The sequence below is a fragment of the Lacerta agilis genome, chromosome 10 (assembly GCF_009819535.1).
Source record: "Lacerta agilis isolate rLacAgi1 chromosome 10, rLacAgi1.pri, whole genome shotgun sequence".
Classification (NCBI taxonomy): Eukaryota; Metazoa; Chordata; class Lepidosauria; order Squamata; family Lacertidae; genus Lacerta; species Lacerta agilis.
This window is the reverse complement of record NC_046321.1, coordinates 67802577-67811674: the sequence shown is the minus strand read 5'-3', so window position 1 is coordinate 67811674 and position 9098 is coordinate 67802577. Positions and strand designations below refer to the sequence as shown.

General features: G+C 41.9%; 1 protein-coding gene across 1 annotated transcript; it reads left to right on the top strand.

Annotated features, from left to right (window-relative positions):
* The first annotated feature begins 1819 nt into the window (after window positions 1-1819).
* MED21 (mediator complex subunit 21) lies at window positions 1820-6552 on the top strand. The gene is made up of 4 exons (XM_033162995.1): window positions 1820-1926; window positions 2328-2442; window positions 4966-5066; window positions 6331-6552. The coding sequence occupies exons 1-4, from the start codon at window positions 1867-1869 to the stop codon at window positions 6502-6504; spliced, it is 450 nt and encodes a 149-aa protein (XP_033018886.1). The 5' UTR covers window positions 1820-1866; the 3' UTR covers window positions 6505-6552.
* Window positions 6553-9098: the final 2546 nt, after the last annotated feature.

Sequence of the window (9098 nt, the reverse complement as noted above, 5' to 3'; positions counted from 1 at the left end):
CCCCAGAGTAATAGCCCTGTCAGGTACATGTTTCTCAGAAGTAAATCTCGCAGAGATCAGTGATGCTTCCTAGCAAGTAAGTGCAGAAAGAATTAGTCTTGTGTGAATGAGCTATACAGAGGTTGACGGCATCCTTTTCACGGCATTTCATAATACATCACCACAGAAGTTCCTCCTGAGAAACTGGAAATGTCAGAAGCTGCCTTACACTAAGTCAGAGCCATTGGTCCAGCTAGTTCAATGTTGCCAACACTGACTGCAAGTTTCAAGGCAGAGTCCAGGGATTAGAGCTGGGACCTTTTGCATGTACTGTGTAAACCATGCTCTCTACCACTGACTTATCCTGCACACATTTACTCCAAGTGAGTGCACAAAGGCTGAAAGCTCTAGCAGCTCCATCTGTTTCTCTACTGCCAATCAGAGGGGAAGCGCTGGGTTAGTTTGTTGCAGCAAACACCACAAAAGAATATTGTAGAATCTTAAATTACTAACAAATGTATTATTGCACAAGCTTTTGTGGATTGGAGATGGGTTATGCTCAAACAAGGGAAGACTGCAATGTAAAGCCACATAATTTATCAAGACCAACAGAATCTTGTGGCACCTTAAAGATTAGCACATTTATTTAAAGGTCCAATTCTATCAACAAATGATTTGAATAGGAATAGCGATATTTTAATCACACTAACTTACAAATGCCAGGATATATCTGCCTTACCCCATGTTCATCCACTCAGCTGCTTAAACCTGTGGAACTGGTACCGTTATTGGTGTGGTGCCTCATAATGCTTATTCTTACCATTTATTTAATTTGTATATCGCCCTTCACCCGACGATCCCTGGGTGATTCACAGCAGAAAAATACAAAACGAGAACACATCACGTTCCACAGTTGTAACAAAATCTCTTAATGTAGTGACATCTAAACTTTGGAATTTCCTGCCTATTGATTTCTGTACTCCTTTCAGTGTCTGCTTGAAAATATTTTTGTTTTGGAAAGCCTATCATGTAGAAGAAGAAGAAGAAGAAGAAGAGTTTGGATTTGATATCCCGCTTTTCACTACCCGAAGGGGTCTCAAAGCGACTAACATTCTCCTTTCCCTTCCTCCCTCACAACAAACACTCTGTGAAGTGAGTGGGGCTGAGAGACTTCAGAGAAGTGTGACTAGCCCAAGGTCACCCAGCAGCTGCATGTGGAGGAGCGGAGACGCGAACCCGGTTCCCCAGATTACGAGTCTACCACTCTTAACCACTACACCACACTGGCTGATGTGCCTCAATAATTTTTACTGTTGGTTTTAATGACCTTTAACTTTTTTTTATTGATGCTTTTAATATTTCTCTTAAACGGCTTAGTGGTTTTACTGCAATCAAGCAGTATATAAATTTCGTTAAATTAATAAAATAAACGTGTGTCATGGCCAACACTGCTTTGCCAATGGCCTGAACTTCGTGTATTTCACTGCTTAATAACGTATTGCTTTCATTTTCCTCTGACTTCACCGTTTACTATTCCGCTGCCATGTGTACCACACGCACCAAAAACTCTCAAGCTACAATTTGCTCGTCTTTAAGGTGCCACAAGAGACTTTTCCCCGTTTTGCTTTTTCAAAATGAGAGCGGCAACGCCTCCTCCTCTCCGACAGAGGGCGGACCACGAAACGGTTCTCGCCGCCACAGAGCCGAGACTCTCGCCTGGGTTTGGTTGTTGTTTTTCCCATGGCCTATGGCACCGGCAGCGAGTCGGACCCAAAAGGGAACGCTTCCGAGGCGTCGCCCTGGCAACCCCAACGCCCGCCTCCCCGCCCCAGCTCGGTCCATTGGCTGCGCCCAATAAGGAGCAGAGGAAGAGGGCGCCGCCTCTGAATGCGGGGCTGGCGCGCAATGGCGGACCGCCTCACGCAGCTGCAGGATGCCGTGAACTCGGTGAGCCCGGGCGGCGCGGGAGGAGGCCGTGTTTGTGCCTTCAGCTTAACATCCCTGGGCCCGTTAAGAAAGGTGGTGGGCTGGTAGGAGGAGCGGGAAGGGATCCGGTGGCCGGGCGTAATAAATACATTGTGATGCTACGAGTTCGTAAGCTGATCGTGGTATTGTTACTGTTATTATTATTACTTTTAATGTAAAAGCCTTTCTGAAGAGCTTGTTATTTAAAACCCCTAAGCAGTGTGCAAAAGCGCAGGGGTAAAGCAGTAAAAAGAGGGTGATAAAAACATCAGTAAGGTCCAAGCTTAGGAGTCAGGGAAAGAGCCTGGGCACAAAAAGGTACTTCATGAGATGCCTGAAGCAGCTGACGGGTGATGCTTCGTGTATTTTGTATTTGTCTATAGCTTGCTGATCAGTTTTGTAACGCGATTGGAGTATTGCAGCAGTGTGCCCCGCCCGCTTCCTTCACCAATATTCAAACGGCAATAAACAAGGATCAGCCTACTAATCCTACAGAAGGCAAGTAAACTTCCCTGTAATACTTTTCAGGGAGAGAAGAGTAATATAATGCACTGTAATGTAAAATGGGAATCTCTCTTTTTAATTCTGAACGGTCCTTTACTTTTTTTTAAATGTCTTGCTGGTTTTATAAAATAAACATATGTAACAAGAACAATGAAAACCAGTAACTGTCATTTACTTTTTAAATAATGATTATGTAAATTTCTTCCTTAACAGCTTTTTAATCAATAATGAATTGGCAGGGGTTGTTTGTAGGATCTACAAGTGTGTAAAGCAGGTGTAGGGAACCTCTTGCCCCTCCAGAGGTTGCTGAACTCCAACTCCAACATGGCCAGTGGCCAGAGATGATGGGAGTTGATAGTTTATCAAAATCTACAGGGCTAAAGGTTCTCTGAAACTGATGTAAGAGAGACAGCTAACATTTGCCTCAGTTTAATTGTCCATGAGGAATTCCTCCAAGTAAACATTGAATCAACCTAGAAGACATATTCATACCACCATAAGTTTTTGTTTGCCTTCTATGAGGAGGGATTCTTGTGGCTGTAATTTGGACAGCCTTGGGACTATGGACTGCAGGAATATACCACTTTTCTGACTTAGTGATGCTACTGCCCTGCCTCCAATTGCTCAGATGTGAAGCATCTTATAGCAAACTAAACCTGTGAAACTCTGGTATTCGTGTATTGTCGCCACTGAGCCTAGGGCTTGTGGATCTGAAGGTTGGCAGTTCAAATCCCTGCGACGGGGTGAGCTCCTGTTGCTCGGTCCCTGCTCCTGCCAACCTAGCAGTTCGAAAGCACGTCAGAGTGCAAGTAGATAAATAGGTACCGCTCTGGCGGGAAGGTAAACAGTGTTTCTGTGCGCTGCTCTGGTTCGCCAGAAGTGGCTTAGTCATGCTGGCCACATGTCCCGCAAGCTGTACGCCGGCTCCCTCGGCCAATAAAGCAAGATGAGCACCGCAACCCCAGAGTCGTCCATGACTGGACCTAATGGTCAGGGGTCCCTTTACCTTTACCTTTATGCTCATATTCTATGAGATTCCTGCATTGCAGGAGGTTGGACTAGAGGACTCTTTGGGGTCCCTTCCAATTCTGTGATTCTTACAAGTCTCACCATTTTGAGTGGGCCTTACTACCTAGTAAGCATGTTTAGGATTGCAGCCTGAAGATGGTGCGAGTAAGCTACACTGAACATTGTAAAACTTATTTTTAAGTAAATATGCAAAGGGATTGTGCTGTGCGACTTATATGGTCATCGTAATGCTCACATCTCATAATATTGTTTCCTGTTCATTAATGGACTACTAACATAATAGAACCTATCCTGTGGAGGCTTTGCCTAAGTAGCAGGGGCATACCTATGGATTGGCCAGGTTATCCCATGGCACAGGCTCAGGTGGGTGCAAAAAATGTACTTCACTCTGGCTCGGAGAGGCTATGCCTTCCACTGGTAGAACACTTAAGACAACAAAAGCAAACTTCTTGAGTTTCTGGTTGGAGATGCCGATACAACTCTTTGCCAAGGGTGCATGAGAGCCTAGGTACTTCTCCGCATAGCAGAAGACACTTCCACTCATGCAGGTTGGAGCACTTATTACTGATCCCATCCACCCCCCAACCCTTAAGTCTCCAGTCTCCCACAACAAAGCTTCTTCCAAGAGTTGGGGGACCCTCTGTAATGGATTATTATTATTATTATTATTATTATTATTATTATTATTATTATTAATACCCTGTTCATCTGGCTGTGTTTCCCCAGTCACTCTGGGTAGCTTACAGCATATATAAAGCATATACAAAGCATAGTAAAACATCAAACATTAAAAACTTCTCAGTACCTTCAGATGTCTTCTAAAAGTTATGTAGTCCTTTATCTCCTTGACATCTGAAGGGAGGGTGTTCTACAGAGAGGGTGCCACTGCCAAGAAGGTCCTCCTCCTGGTTCCCTCTAACTTCGCTTCTCGCAGTGAGGAGGACCTCAGTGTCCGGGCTGAATGATGGGGGTGGAGCCGCTCCTTCATGTATACTGGGCCGAGGCCATTTAGGGCTTTAAAGGTCAGTACCAACACTGAATTGTGTTTGGAAACGTACTGGGAGCCAGTGAAGATCTTTCGGACCATTGTTATATGATCCCAGCAGCCACTCCCTATCACCAGTCTTTCTGCCGCATTCCAATATAGGCAGTGGGATTGTTGAAAATCAGGTGCCCTGCCTTGCATGAACAAAGTGCTTTCTGCTTAGGCAAAACCAACACTAGATCCAACTTGTTTGCACTTTGTAGGGAAATGTGGTGTTATTTTAGACTTTCTATAGAAAGTCTAAAATATTCCCATGTGCTGTACAGTAAATCTTTACAGTAGTTATTGTAATAATTCACAGAAGACAAGTAAAATAAGAAAAATATCTGTCGTCATAAATATTCTTGTGCATCTTGAAATTTTATTTCTTCTAAACTATGACTTGAACAACTTGATCTTCTGCAATAATTATAAAGATGGTGTCAATGTTGTTGCTTTTACAGAATATGCCCAGCTATTTGCTGCATTGATTGCAAGAACTGCCAAGGATATTGACGTATTAATAGATTCCTTGCCCAGTGAAGAATCAACAGCCACATTACAGGTAAAAATGAAATTTAAATGGCTCATATGCTTTGTGTAATACTGCTTTTGTGTCCTATTGGATGCTAAGAATATGAAACAACTATGACTGGCACAGAGAAATCCATAATAACTGCTAATGCTGTACACTCTAAGTAAGGGGCAGAGAACTTGTGGCCCTCCAGATGCTGCGGGACTCAGACTCCCATCATTCCTGACTGTTGGCCATACTGGCTGGGGCTGATGGGAGCTGAAATCCAGCATCTGGAGTATGGTTTATCACCTCTTATATAAATGTCAGACAGCATTTTCTTTGGCGGGGGTGGTGATCTCTGTAGGGAACCATTAGCCAAAATGTGTCTCCCAGGACCCCCTTCTGGAACTACACTTCCCAGAATGATTTGTGGTGCCAATGCCCCATTTCAGCCTGTTAGTCCAGAATTTTACTCAATTTTATGATATCAAACCTCTGCAAATCCAGCAGAAACACCAACTCCTGATTGATGCAGACAATGCACTTAGAGCGACCAAGATTGTTTTTGTTCTATAACTTGGCCTATAACTATATGAAAATGGACCAAACCTGGAGTTGAGAGGCCACTATGTGCTGGTAGCTTGCCCAAGAACTGAAGACTGGCCTAGTTCCTGCTGTGACCATTAAAAAGCTTAATCGATCTATCTTAAATACAGTTCTTGATAACTTAGAAATTATTACCTTTTTTATAAAACAACATTTTATATCTATTTTTAAACATTAAAAATGGATTTAATTCTATTTTTAATTCTATTTTGCTACATGGTTGTTTGATGCCCTGGGCTCTTTGGATAGGGAAGATAAAAATTTAAATAAGAAGTCCACTTCTGAGTGCTTGAGGGGGTGTCAGAATATAGGAAGCTGTTGCATACCAAGTCAGACCATTGATCATATCTAGTTTAGTATTGTCAACAAAAGACTGGTAGTAACTGCAGGTTTCAGGTGGTAGTATTTTCTCAGCCCTGGAGGGACTTTTGGATGCAAAACATGTGCACTGCCACTTCTGCGAAGTCATTGAGAGTTGTCTCCAATAAATGAAACTGTATTAGACTTTTCAGGTTCTGTGTTACTGAAATGCATAATAACATGCAGTATTACAAAGTGTTATAAGACACCAGCTATTCACAGGCTAAAAATAAGAGGGTCCCAGAAATGACTCTTATCTTCTGCCCCCCCCCCCAGTAAATCCTCTTCAATTTTAAAGTACTAAACAAATGTGCAGTCAGCGTTTCTATTTTTTTGAAATGTATAGGCTGCCAGTTTGCATCGCTTGGAGGAAGAGAATCACGAGGCAGCTGCACGTCTTGAAGAGGTGGTTTATCGTGGGGATATGCTCTTGGAGAAGATACAGAATGCTTTAGCTGACATTGCTCAATCACAGCTGAAGACAAGAAGTGGAAGTCATAGTCAACCTGCTCCAGATTAACCACCAGAGGTGTTGGGACTTGACCATAGAATTTGAACTTCTTGAGAAGATGGGGAGGGGAGGACTTAAAAAAACCAAAAACAAGTTGTACATTACTGTTGAGCCTTAATCCTGTGGAAAGACGTCTGGTGTTGTGCTTCTGGGAAAACATCTCCCTGTTGACAGAATATTCAGTCTTTCGTATGGCATTGCACTAGTGGGAAGTAATCACAATTTAAGAGTTGCCAAACTTTTTATTTTTAATATGTTCCTTATGCCCAAAGCCCTGTGCTTTGATTGTTACTGCTTGATAGATCAGAATGTCTGATTTCATTTCATAGGCAACCTTGTGAAGTCATAATGAATTAAATGCCCCAGGCATGCGTGTGTAATAAGGCATGCATACTGACACACAGTGTTTTATTGAATGGAATTGTTTTCTGTGTGAGAAACAGAATACAGTCGTACCTTGGAAGTTGAATGGAATCTGTTCCGGAAGTCCTTTCGACTTCCAAAGCATTCAACTTCCAATCACGGCTTCTGATTGGCTGCAGGAAGCTCCTACAGCTAATCGGAAGCTGTGGAAGCCCCGTTGGACATTTACAGTCACTTCCAGGTTTCGATCATTCGGGAGCCAAAATGTCTGAGTTCCAGGGCGTTTGACAACTAAGGTACGACTGTGCATGTAAAGTGTCACTAAGCCATGGTCTTTAACTTGCTCCTAATGTTTATTATTATTTTTCTATTGACTAGCAGACTAAAGAAAATCCTTTCGTTTTTCCAGTACAGATTTGCAATGGATAGCAAGAGCTTGGTTTTTATTTCTTGTGGGAGATCTGGGTACTATCCAACTGTTGAACAGCTTATAGACATCTGCATGTGGGTATGGATGAGCACTGGACATTGGGGTGGGAAACCTCTGGCCCTCCAGACATTGTTGGACTACAACTCCCATTAGCTGCAGCCAACATGGGCAGTGAATTATTGGAGTTGTAGTCCAGCAGCATCTGCAGGGCAATAGGTTCCACATCCCTGCTCTATACACTGTTATGGATATAATTGAATGGTCTGCTTTGGTGTGGAAGCGGAAGGAGAGAAGGTATGGAAGAATTAGAGGTTTGCCTACCTGTTCTACATGGGACACAGCTTGGGCTAAATCAATTGATTCAAACAAACGTGAGCTGTCATTTTTTATTGGAAGCTCAAGTCTTGATGGCGTCCAAAGTTGGAACTTAAGACAATTTGCATAAATGAAGCATAGCTGAATATGACAGGTCAACACTTTAATGTCAAACGTGCAGACAAATAAAAATTAATTTATGTCTTAAAATAGTTTGTTTATATCTATATAGTCTCTCTCTCTCTCTCTCTCTCTCTCTCACACACACACACACACACACACACACAATTTTACTCTACTGCTTTTCTTTGTGTTGTAATATTAGAAACTAGCTAAATTGCCCTCACATCATCCTGATACTTGATTAGAAATCAAACCTACTTTTAAATTTATTTTTATTCTACCATCAGTTATATAAATGTAAAAATTAAAACACAAACTGAAGTGCTTTTGACAGTATTTTGTACACCAATTGTTTCATGTCCGCTTAATAAGAAAACTCATAAACAGTACAAAATCTGAATTACACATATACTAAAAGCAGATTAAAACAATAAAACTCAGACCCTAAAAAGGACTAGGAAAACACACACACACACACACACACACACACACGAAAAGATAGAAAAGTAGTTGCCAGATGGGTCTGTGGAGAGGAAATTACATAAATGAGGTGTTGCCCTCTGATTGCCAGCCGTTTCATCTTGGGCACTATGAAGGTGGGCTGCCCTCTCTCTAAATGGATAGAATGAACACTTCAGGGCTAGACACTGAAAGCTGTCTCCAAATGGGCATAAAACTCATTGAGAATGTACACTAGTTTCGAAGAACCATACAAAATGAATTATTGAAATATTTGCATTTATTTACTAGGAGACAAGCCCTACATTAAAGCTTTGTGGTATATTGGCCACAGGGTATTTTGCAAGACTAAGCCACATCTGACCTGTTGAGTTCTGGCAGAAGAAAAATGATTTAGCTGAAATTCCCAGCTGCTTGCTTGATGCTGAAAAAGCCATGCTTCACTTGCTTTTAATAAATATTGGATTACCAGAAAAGTGCAAACAAAACTTTACCCCTTAGTGACCTTCCTTTGGTTCTCCCTGCCTTTGTCGGACTGTCATAGATAGAGCCCTTCTCCTAAAACACAGAATTCTTCCCCTGTTCTTGCTTTCTATGGCAACCAATTTAAATCCTGCTTCAAGATGTTCTTGGGATTGTTAGGCTCATTAGCTCACTGGCTTTAAACACTGAATGTTTATTGTTATATGCAATTAAAAAGACTGTCAATCTTGCTATGTTACAACTTCCCAACCACAACATGTTCGTAAGATATATACTGTTGTTTTTGTAATTTAATCTAAAATATATCCAAGAAGTTGTTTTCTGTGAATTCTTGCAACTTTAAAATCATTATAATGACAGCCCATCTACCCTTTTAAATAATTGCATATTATTAAATATGCACAGAATCCTCCACTGGCACCAATGGCTG